At 49.1% G+C, this 15,269-nt stretch overlaps 1 protein-coding gene across 11 annotated transcripts in view; it reads left to right on the top strand.

The window, feature by feature from the left end:
* Nucleotides 1–9,930: 9,930 nt before the first annotated feature.
* LOC100090684 (calcium homeostasis endoplasmic reticulum protein) overlaps nt 9,931–15,269 on the top strand; it is a 43,122-nt gene continuing 37,783 nt past the window's right edge. For 6 of the 11 annotated variants that reach the window (XR_003754457.1, XM_029050461.2, XM_029050459.2 and 3 more), the window contains exons 1-3: nt 9,931–10,045; nt 10,509–10,682; nt 12,163–12,350. Coding sequence is in view for 10 of the 11 variants with exons in the window: in XM_029050461.2 (XP_028906294.2) it covers nt 10,021–10,045; nt 10,509–10,682; nt 12,163–12,350 (387 nt within the window). In the remaining variant the exon portion in view is untranslated. Of the gene's footprint in view, nt 10,046–10,072; nt 10,440–10,508; nt 10,683–12,162; nt 12,351–15,269 lie in introns of those variants that run through there. The other 5 variants (XM_029050464.2, XM_039910350.1, XM_029050458.2 and 2 more) reach the window with 2 other exon arrangements.

The following is a 15,269-nucleotide window of genomic DNA, read 5'->3' as shown; positions in this document are numbered from 1 at the left end:
ATCTCATTTCATCCTCAACAGTCCTGGTAAGCGGGAAGAGACGGGTGGTAGTATTCCCGATTTATAGACGAGGAGACTGAGGTCCAGAATGGTAAAATGGCTTGCCCAAGGGGCTTGGCTGAAAGACACAGCAGTTCCACTTGTCCTGACTTTGAATTCACGAGGATAATACTAATGAGGATTGGGAGTAGTTGTAAAGCGTATGCTGTGTGCCAAGCACTGTAACAAGCCCTGTTATAGACACAAAAGTAATCGGGTCGGGTGCAGTCTCTGCCCCACGTGGGGCTCGCAGTCTGATCGGTCGATCAGTGGTATTTGTCGCATGCCTCCCGTGTGGAGAGCACGGCACTAACAAAAGTTTGGTAGACACGTTCCCCGCTCACGAGGAGCTTAGAGTCTACGGGGGAGACCAACATTAATATAAATGAAGAAGTTACGGATATGTAGGTCGGTGCCGTCGAGTGCAACTCTGTTATATTGTACGCTCCCGAGCTTTTAGTACGATGATGATGGTGGTGGTATTTGTTAAGCGCTTACTGTGTGCCAAGCGCTGTTCTAAGCGCTGGGGTAGGTAGGTGAGAAGCAGTGTGGCTCAGTGGAAAGAGCCCCGGCTTGGGAGTCAGAGGTCATGGGTTCTAATCCCCACTCCATCAGCTGTGTGACTTTGGGCAAGTCACTTAACTTGTCTGGGCTTGTTACCAGATCTATTAATTGAGGAATTAAGACTGTGAGCCCCACATGGGACAACCTGATTACCTTGTATCTACCCCAGCGCTTAGAACAGTGCTTGGCACAGTAAGCGCTTAACAAATGCCATTATCATTATTATTATTACAAGGTAATCAGATTGTCCCATGTGGGGTTCACAGTCTTCATCCCCATTTGACAGATGAGGGAACGGAGGCACGGGGAAGTGAAGTGGCTTACCCAAGGCCATACGGCAGACAAGTGGCGGAGCTGGGAGAACGGTGCTGGGCACATAGTGCTTTAACAAATACCATCATTATTATTAGAACCCACATCCTCCGACTCCAAGCCCATGGTGGTCTTGCCACTAAGCCACGCTGCTTCAATGCTCTCCACACACTTAGAGCTCAATAAATCCCATTGATTCCAAAGATCAAGAAGCTTTGGGTGTGAAGCTAATGGCTTCACTCAGTCAATAGTATAGATCGAGCATCTACTGGGGGCGGAATACTGTACTTAGCCCTTAGGAGAGCGTAATATAATAATTACGGTATTTGTTAAGCGCTTAACGTGTGTCAGGCCCTGTACTAAGGGCTGGGGTGGATACAAGTAAATCGGGTTGGACGCAGTCCCCGTTCCACATGGGGCTCACACAGTCTCAATCCCCGTTTTACAGAAGATAACCGAGGTGCGGAGAAGTGAAGTGACTTGCCCAAGGTCACAGTAGACAAGTGGCAGAGCTGGAATTAGAACCCATGACCTTCTGACTCCCAGGCCCGTGCTGCTGCTTCATAAGAGTTAGACCGTCCCTGCTCTCAAGGACTTTTTTAACAGTCTAGTTGGGAGAGACAGACACGAAATCACTTACAGAAAATACAGAGAATGCTTCATTAATGTGCATGGCATCCTTCTGTCGATCAAGCGATGGTATTTATTGAGCGCCTACTGTGTGCTGTACTGAGCACTTAAGAAGGTACACTATAATAGAGTTGGTAGCCGCTGTCCCTCCGGGGACCGTGCCAAGCTCCGAATTGTTCCAATTTTAGTATCTGTACCAGAGAAGCAGCATGGCTCAGTGGAAAGAGCATGGGCTGGGGATTCAGAGGTCATGGGTTCAAATCCCGGCTCTTCTGCTTGTCAGCTGTGTGACTTTAGGTAAGTCACTTAACTTCTCTATGCCTCAGTTACCTCATCTGTAAAATGGGGATTAAGACTGTGAGCCCCATGTGGGACAACCTGATAACCTTGTATCCCCCAGCAGTTAGAACAGCTCTTTGCACATAGTAAGTGCTTAACAAATACCATCATTATTATTATTTCTATCTACCCCCACACTTAGAACAGTGCCTGGCACATAGCGCTTCAATAATAATGATGGTATTTGGAATTTGCTAAGTGCTTAACTATGGGCCGGGCACTGTACTAAGCACTGGGCTTCAATACCATAACATAAAAAATTAAAAAAAGACCTTAGGGCTTGCTTAGGTGGCTACCTGGTAGCGAGTCTATGGTATTGCAATCAATTTCCCTCCCTCCTCTCATCCCCTCTTCAAATTGTGAACTCCATATAATCTCCCTGTTTCTCTCCGGTCCCGCCCTCCTCAACTCTCCTCAGAATCTATCCCCTTCACCGGAGCCTCTGACCCCATCCCTTTGCACCTCATCAAAATACTTGCCCCCTCCCTTCTTCCCTCCCAGACCGCCATATCCGACTCAGCGTGGCTCAGTGGAAAGGGCACAGGCTTGGGAGTCAGAGGTCATGGGTTCGAATCCTGGCTCTGCCACTTGTCAGCTGTGTGAATGTGGGCAAGTCACTTAACTTCTCTGTGTCTGTTACCTCATCTGTAAAATGGGCATTAAGATTGTGAGCCTCACGTGGGACAACCTGATGACCCTGTATCTACCCCAGCGCTTAGAACAGTGCTCTGCACATAGTAAATGCTTAACAAATACCAACATTGTTATTCACATTCCAACTCCTAAAATAGCCCTCCCTTGCCAGCCATGGCTCCCTCCAGTTGTCACCCCATCTGCCTCCTACCATTCCCTCCAAATCCATTCAGGCCACGTCTCCCCGCTCCTCAAGGACCTCCACAGGTTGCCCATCCACCTCCATATCAGACAGAAAGTCCTTACCATCAGTAAGCCCGTCATTGGGCAGGGATGGTCTTCTATCTGTTGCCAAATTGTACATTCCAAGCTCTGCACGTAGTAAGCGCTCAATAAATACTATTGAACGAATGAATTGAGGTGCTCGATCAGCTCACCCCCACCTATTTTACCTCACGGATTTCCTCCTGCAACCCAGCCGGCACACTTCTTTCCTCCAATGCCAGCCTACTCACTGTACTGCCAGCTGGTCTGTCTCACTGCTGACCCCTAACTCTCTTCCCCCCTTCAAAGCCCTACTGAGAGCTCACCTCCTCCAGGAGGCCTTCCCAGACTGAGCCCTCCCTTTCCCTCTGCCCCTCCTCCCCTCCCCATTGCCCCTACTCCCTCCCTCTGCTCTACCCCTTCCCCTCCCCGCAGCACTTGTGTATATTTATTACTCTATTAAGGATGTGTATAGATCTATGATTTATCTATTTTGATGGTATTGATGTCTGTCTACTTGTTTTGTTTCGCTGTCTGTCTCCCCCTTTTAGACTGCGAGCCCGTTGTTGGGCAGGGATTGTCTCCATCTTTTGCCAAATTGTACACTCCAAGCGCTTAGTACAGTGCTCTGCACACAGTAAGCACTCAATAAATATGATTGAATGAATGAATGAATATCCCCCCTCTGTCCTGGAAGTTCTTCCTCCTTCATGTATGACAGACCGTCACTCTCCCCACCTTCCAAGTGGTAAGAGCCCGGCTTGGGAGTCAGAGGATGTGGGTTCTAATCGCCACTCCGCCACTTGTCTACTGTGTGACCTTGGGCAAGCCACTCCATGCTTCAGTTGCCTCAACTGTAAAATGGGGATTAAGACTGTAAGCCCCACCTGGGACAACCTGATTACATTGTATCTACCCCGGCGCTTAGAACAGTGCTAGGCACATAGCACTTAACAAGTACCATACCATAATATTATTATTAATAAGCCCTCGTTTTCCCTCTTCCCTCTCCCTTCTGCTTTGCCTTTACTTCTCTGTGCCTCAGTTCCCTCATCTGTAAAATGGGGATTAAGTCTGATCCCTATGTGGGACAGGAACTGTGTCCAACCTGATGAGCTTCTATCTACCCCAGGGCTTAGCACATAGTAAGTGCTTAACAAATACCACTGTTATCTCCACTCTTACCTTTAAGCACTTGATAGTCACTGTACTCTCCAAGTACTTAGTACAGTGATCATTCATTCATGCGCTTACTATGTGCAGAGCACTGTACTAAGTGCTTGGAATGTATCAGCACACAGCACTCTAAATACCATTGATCGATTGAACTTCGACTATTAACTTTCATTCATTCATTCAATAGTATTTATTGAGCGCTTACTATGTGCACAGCACTGAACTAAGCGCTAGGAATGTACAGTTCGACAACAGAGACAGTCCCTGCCCGTTGACGGGCTTACAGTCTAATCAAGGGAGGTAGACAGACAAAAACAATAGCAATAAATAGAATCAAGGGGATGTACATCTCATTAATAAAATAAATATTAAATAATAAATTAATAAAATAAGATGAGCACAGTGCTGAGGGGAGGGGAAGGGAGAGAGGGGGAAAAGCAGAGGGAAAAGCGGGGGAAAGGGGACTTAGTGAGGGGAGGTGAAAGGGGGCAGAGAGGGAGCAGAGGGAAAAGGGGAAACTCAGTCTGGGAAGGCCTCTTGGAGGAGGTGAGCTCTCAGTAAGGCTTTGAAGAGGGGAAGAGAGTTAGTTTGGCGGATGTGAAGAGGGAGGGCATTCCAAGAAAGCGGGAGGACGTGGGCCAGGGGTCGACAGCGGGATAGGCGAGAATGGGGGACGGTGAGGAGGTGGGCGGCAGAGGAGCGGAGCGTAACTTTCCAAATTCATTCAATCGTATTCATTGAGTGCTTACTGTGTGCAGAGTTCCCCACCGCTTGCAAACATGCTCATGCATATCTTATCCTAAAAAACTCTCTCCAGTTATTGCCCAGTCTCCCTCCTACCATTCCTTCCCAAACTCCTTAAGCAAGCTCGTTGTGGGCAGGGAATGTTCATTGTTTTAATGTACTCTCCCAAGTGCTTAATACAGTGCTCTGCGCACAGTAAGCGCTCAATAAATATGATTGAATGAATGAATGAATCGTCTTTACCCGTTGCCTCCATTTCCTCTCCTCGACGCCCCCCTCCAATCTGGCTTCTGGTGACCTCTTTTAAGGTCACCAATGACCTCCTCCTTGCAAAACCTTGTCTTCACTGACACTGACCTCTCCTGATTCTCTTCCTATCTCTCTGGTTGCTCCTTTTCAGTCTCTTTCATGGGCTCCTCCTCTGCCTCTCACCCCCCTCACTTTGGGGGTCCCTCAAGACTCAATTCTGGGTCCCTTTCTAGTCTCCATCTACACCCACTCCCTTGGAGAACTCATTTGCTTCCAGAGCTTCAACTACCACCTCTCTGTAGAAGATTCCCTAATCTGAATTTCCAGTCCCAAGCTTGCTCCTTCTTTGCAGTAATAATAATAATAACGATCTTCATTCAATAGTATTTATTGAGCACTTACTATGTGCAGAGCACGGTACTAAGCTCTTGGAATGTAAAATTCGGCAACAGAGATATTCCCTGCCCAGTGACGGGCTCATGGTCTAAACGGGGGAGACAGACAGCAAAGCAAAACAGAACAAAATAAAAACAAGACATCATCAAGATAAACAGAATCAAGGAGATATACACCTCATTAACAAAATAAACAGGGTAATAATATATACAAATGAGCACAGTGCTGAGAGAAGGGGAAGGGGGAAGAGCAGAGGGTGGGGATGGAGGGGGAAGGGGGAGCAGATGGAAGGGGTCTTATTCTGGGAAGGCCTCCTGGAGGAGGTGAGCTCTCAGTAGGGCTTTGAAGAGGGGAAAAGAGTTTGGCAGGAGGGCATTCTAGGACAGCGGTAGGTTGTGGACCAAAGGTCGATGGCGGGACGGGCATGAACGGGGGACCGTGAGGAGGTGAGCGGCAGAGGAACAGAGCGTACGGGGTGGGCAGTAGAAAGAAGGGAGGTGAGGTGGGAGAGGGCAAGATGATGGAGAGCCTAGAAGCTAAGGGGGAGGAGTTCTTGTTCCGTGCGAAGGTCGATAGACAACCACTGGAGGTTTTTGAGGAGGGGAGTGAAACGCCCAGAGCGTTTCTGTAGGAAGATGATCCGGGCAGCGGAATGAAGAATAAACTGGAGCAGGGAGAGACAGGAGGAAGGGAGATCAGAGAGGAGGCTGACACAATAATCCAGTCTGAATATTATGAGAGCTTGGACCAGCACGATGGCAGTTTGGATGGAGAGAAAGGGGCAGATCTTGGAGATATTGTGAAGGTGAGATAATAATAATAATTGTGGTATTTGTTAAGCACTTACTATGTACTGGGCACTATACTAAGCGCTGGGGTGGATACAAGTCAATTGGGTTGGACACAGTCCCCGTCCCCCTTGGGGCTCATAGTCTTAATCCCCATTTTACAGATGAAGTAACTGAGACAAAGAGAAGTGAAGTGACTTGCCTAAGGTCACCCAGCAGACAAGTGGCGGAGCCAGGATTAGAACCTAGGTCCTGACTCCCAGGCCCGGGCTCCATCCACTAGGCCACGCTGTTTCTCATTGCAGTCTGGCATTTCCTCCCGCTTTCGGGACATCTCAACTTGGATGTCCTGCCAACCCTTCAAACTGAAGGTGTCCAAAACAGAACTTGTCTCCCCACCCGAACCCAGTCCTCCCCTTGTCTTTCCTGTCACTGTGGACACCACCACCATCCTCCCTGTCTCACCAGCCTTGGAATTATTCTTGACTCATAGCTCATTCAACCCACATATACAGTCTGTCACCAAATTCTATCAGTTATACCTTCATAACATCTCTAAAATCCGCCCTTTCTTCTCCAGCCTAACTGCTACTACACTGATCCGGGCACTTATCCTATTCCGACTTGACTACCATATCGGCCTCCTCGCTGACCTCCCTGCCTCCTGTCTCTCCCCACTCCAGTCCTTACTTCACTCTGCTGCCTGGATCACTTTTCTGAAAAAACTGTTCAGTCCGCATGTCCCTATTCCTCAAGAACCTCCAGTGGTCGCCCATCCACTCCAGCTCACCTCCTCCAGGAGGCCTTCCCAGACTGAGCCCTCCCTTTCCCTCCGCCCTTCTTCCCCTCCCCGTACTCCCTCCCTCTGCTCTACCCCCTTCCCCTCCCCACAGCACTTGTGTATATTTGTATATATTATTTCTCTATTTTATTAATGATGTATATATTTCTATAATTCTTATTTATTTATATTGATGCTATTGATGCCTGTCTACTCGTTTTGTTTTCTTTTGTCTGTCTCCCCCCTTCCAGACTGTGAGCCCGTTGTTGGGTAGGGATTGTCTCTATTTGTTGTCAAATTGCACATTCCAAGCACTTACTACAGTACTCTGCACACAGTAAGTGCTCGATAAATACGATTGAATGAATGAATGAATTCTTCATCAAACAGAGACTCTTTACCATCAGGTTTAAGGCATTCAATGAGCTTTCCCCTTCCTACCTTACCTTGATGATTTCCTATGGCAACCTAGCCCCACACTTTGCTCCTCTAGCACCAACCTACTCCATATCATCTACCTCCCCACCGACCCTTTGCCCACATCCTCCCTCTGGCCTGGAACTTCCCTTCATATCCAACAATCCACCACTCTCTCCACTTCAATAATAATTGTGATATTTATTAAGCACTTAATATGTGGCAAACACTAAGTGCTGGAATAGATACAAAGTAACGGGGTTGGACACAGTCCCTATCCCACTTGGGGCTCACAGTCTTAATCCCCATTTTACAGATGAGGTAACAGGCACAAAGCAGTTAAATGACTTGCCCAAGGTCACACAGCAGATAGGTGCCAGAGCTGAGATTAGAACCCACATCCTCTGACTTCCAGACCCGTGCTTTTTTCGCTAGGCCACGGTGCTTCTCCACTGCCTCTTACAAGGCAATTATTAAAATCAAATTTCCCCGATTAAGCCCTCATTTCCCCTACTCCTTCCCCCTTCTGCATCACCTCTGCACTTAATATACACCCCACCTTCAGCTCCACCGCACTTACATACATATCTGTAATTTATTATGTCTGTCTCCCCCCCACGCCGTAAGAGCCTTGTGGGCAAAGCTCATGTCTACAAACTCTGTAATACTGTCTTCTCCCAAGCGCTTAGTACAGAGCTTCAACATAGTGGGTGCTTAACAAATACCATCGATTGATTGATTTGGCTGCAAATAAGGTTTCTGGGGTCTTACTGGTATTTGTTTTGTATGTAAAAATGGTGTAAATTCTGCACTATCCTGCATCCTTGCCCACCTGCTTCCTCATTGCACCCCATGCCCCAGAAACACAACTGGCAGGAACAAGGGAGTGGGGGTGGTACAGTGCGGACCACCAGCACAATCATCAATCTTGGAGGGAGATTTCCAATGACGATCACTGTTGTTCTTCATTTTTAGTATTAATCAATGATATTTATGACCTTAATCGATTAATGGTATTGAGCAAACGGATCCAAGTGCAGAGGCAACAAAGAAGGGAGAGGGAGTAAGGGAAATGAGGGCTTAGTCGAGGAAGGCTGCTTGGGGATTCATTCATTCAATCATATCTATTGAGCGCTTACTGTGTGTAGAGCACTGGACTAAATGCTCGGAAAGTACAATCTGGCAACAGAGACAATCCCTGCCCAACAACGGGCTCACAGTCAGGAAGGGGGGAGGCAGACAAAAGAAAACAAAACGAGTAGACAGGCATCAATATAAATAATAGAATTATAGACATATATTTTAGGAGGGCTTTGAAGCTGGCCGGAGTGGTGATCTGTCCGCCGCGAAGGGGCAGTCTGATAGACGAGATTGAGGTAATCGCGGCTCATTTCCGTTGTATTATTTTACTATTTTGCTAATTTCGGGTTTCGCCAATCCCCGATCCCCACCTGAAGGCGTAAATTTAACGGTAGATGCTTCTAAGATCCTAACTCGCTCCCTTTGTTCTTCCCCCTCCCAGCCCCACGGCACACATTTACCTAGCTGTAATTTCTTTATTTGTATTAATGCCTGTCACCCCCTCTGGACTATAAACTCAACTGTGGGCAGGGAATGTGTATGTTTATTGTGCTAATGTACTCTCCCAAGCGTTCAGTACAGTGCTCTGCTCTGACACAGTAAGAGCTCAATAAATACGATTGAAGGGAATTAATGAATTCCGGGGCTCCTATCGCCTACAGACTTTTAACTCCTCTCGACTAAGTTCGTTGGGCCTTCCCCTACTGGGCTTTCACTTTCTCTTCTACCACTTCTTAATAAGACAAATTAATAATGATGGTATTTGTTAAGCACTTACTATGTGCCAAGCACTGTTCTAACCGCTGGCGTTAGCAATGGGGTTGTCCCTCGGGGGGCAGGGGGGCTCAGAGACTTCGCCCCCATTTTCCAGATAAGGGAACTGAGGCCCAAGAAAGTGAATCGACTTGCCCAAGGTCACAGAGCAGACAAGTGGCGGAGGCGGGATTAGAACCCACGCCCTCTGACTTCCAAGCCCGGGTTCTTGCCTCTTCTCTCGCACTCGGATTTGCTCCCTTTATTCACCCCTCCCTCAGCCCCATGACGCTCATGTTCAGAGCCGTTATTTCTTTATTTCCATTAATGTCTGTCTCCCCCTCTGGACTATGAGCTTGGTCTGGGCAGGGAACGTGTCGCCCGAGTGGGTCGTACTGTCCCCTCCCCCTGCGCTTCGGGCCAGCGCCCCGCGCCCGGTAACAAATCCCACCGCTGGATCGCGCCGGGAGGAGAAGGTGTAATGGCGGCGCCAACGGCCTGGTGATGAAGCAGGCCGCCACGGAGGCTGCGCAGTGGGAGCTCGCGACCGCTATGGGCTCGTATCGCGCGCACGCCGCCCCACGGCGTCGCGCGGCAACGGCCTCCCCGAGCGAGCGAGCGCACGCGCTCCCCCTCCAAGGGGTGGGGTGAGACCGCCCTCTCTGGAGGTATTCGATGCCGTTAACGCCCTCCTCCCCTACCTCACTTCCGGGATTCCATGGAGACGGCCGTAAGTGGCGGGCGGAACTGCGCTAGACTGCTGCAAAAAGGGCGATCGCGACACTTCCGGCCGCGTTCCGTCTCCAGCGCGGGGAGGAATTGTGAGATTCCTGAGGACGTCCCGGCCCCAGAGCGATGGAATTGCCCCTTCCGCCTGACGGTGAGGCCAGGCCGGGGAGAGCAGCCTTATCCCTTCCGCGGCCCCTTATGAGCTTTTTCCTTCTCTTTCGGCCCTCCAACTGCTCCCTCAACGGAGGACCCCGCCTCCTCCCCCTCCCTCATGTGATCGACTTCTCCCGCGGCCCCCTGTCGGGTTGAACCTTCCCCACCAAGGGAAGGCGGCCCCATCCCCCTCCCCCACCCCGGGGTAAGTTGCCAGGTGCGGGCCGCTCGCCGTCTCCCCACCACTGAAGGGAGGTGTGGGGACAGGAATCCGGACACCTGGGTCCCGCCGCCGCTACCACTTCCACTCCTTCCCATCCCGGAGCCAGAGCCACTCGCCGATCCCGGGCTCTGCCGAGCACTTCTGGCCCGCCGCCGGCTGCCGACAGGAGGTGATAACCCTTTTAACGGTCATTTCTGTGTTGTTGTTGTTGTTGTTGTGTTTTTTCTCCCCCCGACAGATCAGGAACTGCGAAATGTTATCGATAAGCTGGCCCAGTTTGTGGCCCGCAATGGGCCCGAGTTTGAGAAAATGACGATGGAGAAGCAGAAGGATAATCCTAAATTTTCATTTCTCTTTGGGGGAGAGTTTTATAATTATTACAAGTGTAAGCTGGCCCTGGAGCAGCAGCAATGTGAGTTCAAGGTTTTTTTTGTTGTTGTTGTTGGGTGTGTGTTTTTTTTGGGTTTTTTTTTTTGGCAATCAATTCATATTGAATGTCTCCTGTGCACAGAGTGCTTCGCTAGGTGCTTGGGAGCATTTAATAAAAGTAAAAGAGTTGGCAGACGCACGTTGTTGAAAAATAAAGAGGAGAAAAGATATATAATTAATAACGAGAATATGGGGAAAAAATTGCTACATGCCTAGGAGCCGAAGGTACCCGCCTTGTCTGGAATCCTTAAGTGAGTAAGATTCAGAGTGTTTAGTAGTGGAAAGGTGGTTTCTGAATAAGGGCAGTTGCCCTTCATTTAAAAAAAATTTTTTTTTTTTCCACGGTTTACCTCCCTGTGGGCAGGGAGCCCGTCTACCAACTCTGTTATACCGTACTTTCCCAAACGCTTAGTACAGTGCTTTGACACGGTAAGCCCTCAATAAATACCACTGATCGATTGAGAGATGCTCTGGATACGAGGAGAAGTTTTTTGGGAACTAGGAGGTAAGGAGGAGTAGAATATCATTAAAAAAAAAATCCTGCTGGGAGGAGATATCAGCCAGCTTCTACTTCACTTGTTCCACAGATTCTCAGCCTCATTGGCCCTCCCGAGCATCACGGTGTATGGCACAGGGAGAGTACAGGGGCTTAATTTTGAATATGGGGAGAAGGGAGTAGTTGGGAAAAGTATTGAACTACCTGCATCGAGGAAGGAGAACATGATTAAAAAGCCAGTTTTTGAATGGCTGGATGAAGATCTGCATGTAATGGGTCACATTTAGCTTGAACTTAGGGTGCCCAAAGGGCTTATTTTGGTATATTTTTGCCATCTGGGCTTTGAGGAGTATTGAGCCCACCCCAGCTACTTGGCATTTTGGGGAATTACCAAGAAAAAGTCCAATATGCTGTCTGCTCTCAAGCTGCTTAAAAAATCTCATGAAGGTAGAGTCAACGCAAATATCAGGCTTAGAGCTCAAGTAGAAGATGTAGGTCATAAAAGATATCAAAGTATGGTAGGCATGTAATGAGAAATAAATAACTGCTGGGGTTGGAATGATCAAGATGGGGCCAATCTGGTAAGGCTTCTTGGAGGAAGCGGGTTTTCAGTAGCTTTGAAGAAAGGATGTGGTCTGGGGAGCAGGCGAAGGGAATGGCAGCCCTCATTGTCATTCAGGTTTACCTGGTTGGCCTCAAACGTCCCGTATCGCATGACTTGTGAAGAGGAGCGCATGACTTGTGAAGAGGAGCGGTCCCCATAGTTGAACGGTGACCAGGAATTGTTATGCGGGACACATTCGTATCCCATTTAATGGCAGTAATTTTTCTTTTGCTTTCCGTGGAGCTGCTCTTCCAGAGCTGGAGTGGGACAGCGGGGGCGGGATTGGTGAGGTAAAATTGGAGTGCACCTTATGTTGTTTCCTTGAATGTTGTTGGGTTTTTCTCACTCTTTCCCCCCCACCAGTAGTGATTTGCAAACAACAGCCTCCGGACATAGAGCCTGCTACGCAGATACAGCCGTTACCACAGCCTTCGTTACCGCCGGCGGCAACTATGACTCCTCCTCCGGGCACCCCTTCGATGGAAGATCTGATTCAACAGAGTCAGTGGAACCTGCAGCAGCAAGAGCAGCACCTTCTAGCTTTGCGACAGGTAGGCAGACCTCCCCCGCCACCAACCTAAATGCCGCTCGGTTCGCCGGGGAATTCCTGGGATCTGTCAGTCCATCGATCATATTTATTGAGCGCTTACTGTGTGCAGAGCACTGGACTGAGCACTTGGGAGAGGATAGTACAACAGAGGTGGTAAGCACGTTCCCTGCCCTCCAGGAGCTTACAGTCTAAAGAGAGGGAAGGACGTGAAAATAAACTACGGATTTAGACGTAAGGGCTGTGGAGCAGAGGGTGGGGTGACTCTCAAGGGCTTAAAGACGTCTCTCTTGCCTCTGAGCTCTCGACCCCGTCCTGCCTCTGGCCTGGAATGCCCTCCCTCTTCATGTCTGACAGATGATTACTTTTCCCCCTTCGAGGCCTTATTGAAGGGCTTTGACACCGTCCTCTCTTGGTTCTCCTCCTATCTCCCTGGCTGCTCATTCTGTCTCTTTCGTGGGCTTCTCTTGTGCCTCCCATCCCCTGACTGTGCATGTCCCTCAAGGTTCAGTTCTAGTTCCCCTGCTATCCTCCATCTACACCCACTCCCTTGGAGAACTCATTCATTCATGTGGCTTCAACTACCACCTCTATGCAGATGATACCCAAATGTACATCTCCAGCCCTGCTCTCTCTCTCCTTCTATGCAATTTTGGATTTCCTCCTGCCTTCAAGACATCTCTACTTGGATGTCTTCACATCACCTCAGAACTTCTTATCTTCCCACTGAAACCCTGTCATCCCTCTGACTTTTCCATCACTGTAAATGGTACCATCATCCTTCCTGCCTCACAAACCCTTAATCTCGGTGTTATCCTTGACTCCTCTCTCCCAGTCGACTCACGTGTTCAATCCATCACTAAATCCCGTCGGTTCCATCTTCACGACGTCGCCAAAATCTTCCCTTTCTTTTCCATCCAAACTGCTGCCGTATTAAGGCAATCACTCGGCCTCCATGCTGACCTCCCTGCCTTCTGTCTCTCCCCATTCCAATCCATACTTCACTCTGCTGCCTGGATCATTTTTCCACAAAAATGTTCAGGCCATATTTCCCCACTCCTCAAGAGACTCCAGCGGTTGCCCAACCACCTCTGCGTCCAGCAAAAACTCACCATTGGCTTTAAAGCACTTAATCACCTTGCCCCCTCCTACCTCACCTCGCTACTCTCCTACCACAACCCAGCGCACAAACTTTGCTCCTCTAATGCTAACCTCCTCACTGTACCTCGATCTCGTCTATCTCGCCGCCGACACCCCTCACCCCCGTCCTCCATCCTCACAGCCGACAGACCGTTACTCTCCTTAAAGTAACGTGTGTGTCCACGCAAAGATTTTTTTACCCAGAAAGACACAGGCCTTGTAGGTGCACAGGCCTTGTGTCTTGACAGGAAATGTCTCTTCTTGTGTTATACCCTCCCAAGCGCTTAGTACAGTGCCCTGCACACAGTTAACACTTAATAAATACCATTGACTGATCGATTCCTTGATGAGAGGAGGTTTGAAGCAGTAGCTCCTTGGGTCCAAAGGAAATGAAGCAGAGGATATGAATGATAATGGGCGTGGTATTTGTCAAGCGCTTACTAGGTGACAGGCATTGTGCTAAGCACTGGGGTGGATACAAGGGAATTGGGTTGGACATAGACCCTGTCCCGCATGGGGCTCACAGTCTCCATCCCCATTTTCCAGATGAGATCACTGAGACCCAGAAGAGTGAAGTGAGTTGCCCAAGGTCACAGCGGACAAGTGGCGGAGCTGGGATTAGAACCCACGTCCTTCTGACTCCCAGGCCTGGGCTCCATTCATTCATTCAATAGTATTTATTGCACGCTTACTATGTGCAGAGCACTGTACTAAGCTCTTGGAATGTACAATTCGACAACAGATAGAGACAATCCCTGCCCATCGACGGGGTTACAGTCTAATTGCAGCATGGCTCAGTGGAAAGAGCCTGGGCTTGGGAGTCAGAGGTCATGGGTTCGAATCCCGGCTCTGCCACTTGTCAGCTGTGACTGGGCAAGTCACTTAACTTCTCTGGGCCTCAGTTCCCTCATCTGTAAAATGGGGATGAAGACCGTGAGCCTCACGTGGGACAACCTGATTACCCTGTATCTACCTCAGCGCTTAGAACAGTTCTCTGCACATAGTAAGCGCTTAACAAATACCAACATTATTATTATTAATCAGGGGAGACAGACAAAAACAAGACAACTTAATCGTGATAAATAAAATCAAGGGGATGTACACCTTATTAACAAAATAAATAGGCTAATAAAAATATATTCAAATGAGCACAGTGCTGAGGGGAGGGGAAGGGAGAAGGGGAGGAGCAGAGGGAAAGTGGGGAAAGGGGGCAAAGCTGAGGGGGGGTGAAAGGGGAGCAGAGGGAAAAGGGAAACTCAGTCTGGGAAGGCCTCTTGGAAGAGGTGAGCTCTCAGTAGGGCTTTGAAGAGGAGAAGAGAGTTTGGTGGAGGTGAGGAGGGAGGGCGTTCCAGGACAGTGGGAGGACGTGGCCCAGGGGTCGACAGTAGGATAGGCGTGAATGGGGGATGGTGAGGAGGTGAGCGGCAGAGGAGTGGAGTGTACGGGGTGGGCAGTAGAAAGAGAGAAGGGAGGAGAGGTAGGATGGGGCAAGGGGATGGAGAGCCTTGAAACCCAGAGTGAGAAGTTTTTGTTTCGTGTGGAGATTGGTAGTCACTGTTGCTTCAGTGATAAAGAGGGACACTGGAGAGTAGCCTGTTTGAGTCTTTTATAGGCCTGAGGTCATTTAGTGTAGACGTGAAGAAGCAGCGTGGCCTTGTGGAAAGAGATGGGGCCTGTCAGCCTGGAGACCTGGGTTCTAATCTTAGCTCTACCATTTGCCTGCTGCGTGACCTTGGACGAGTCACTTAACTAGTCTGAACATCAGTTTCCTCATCTGTAAAAA

Source organism: Ornithorhynchus anatinus, chromosome X1 (genome assembly GCF_004115215.2).
Source record: "Ornithorhynchus anatinus isolate Pmale09 chromosome X1, mOrnAna1.pri.v4, whole genome shotgun sequence".
In the NCBI taxonomy this organism is placed as follows: domain Eukaryota; kingdom Metazoa; phylum Chordata; class Mammalia; order Monotremata; family Ornithorhynchidae; genus Ornithorhynchus; species Ornithorhynchus anatinus.
The sequence above is the reverse complement of the archived record's forward strand: the minus strand, read 5'-3'. Positions and strand labels throughout refer to the sequence as shown.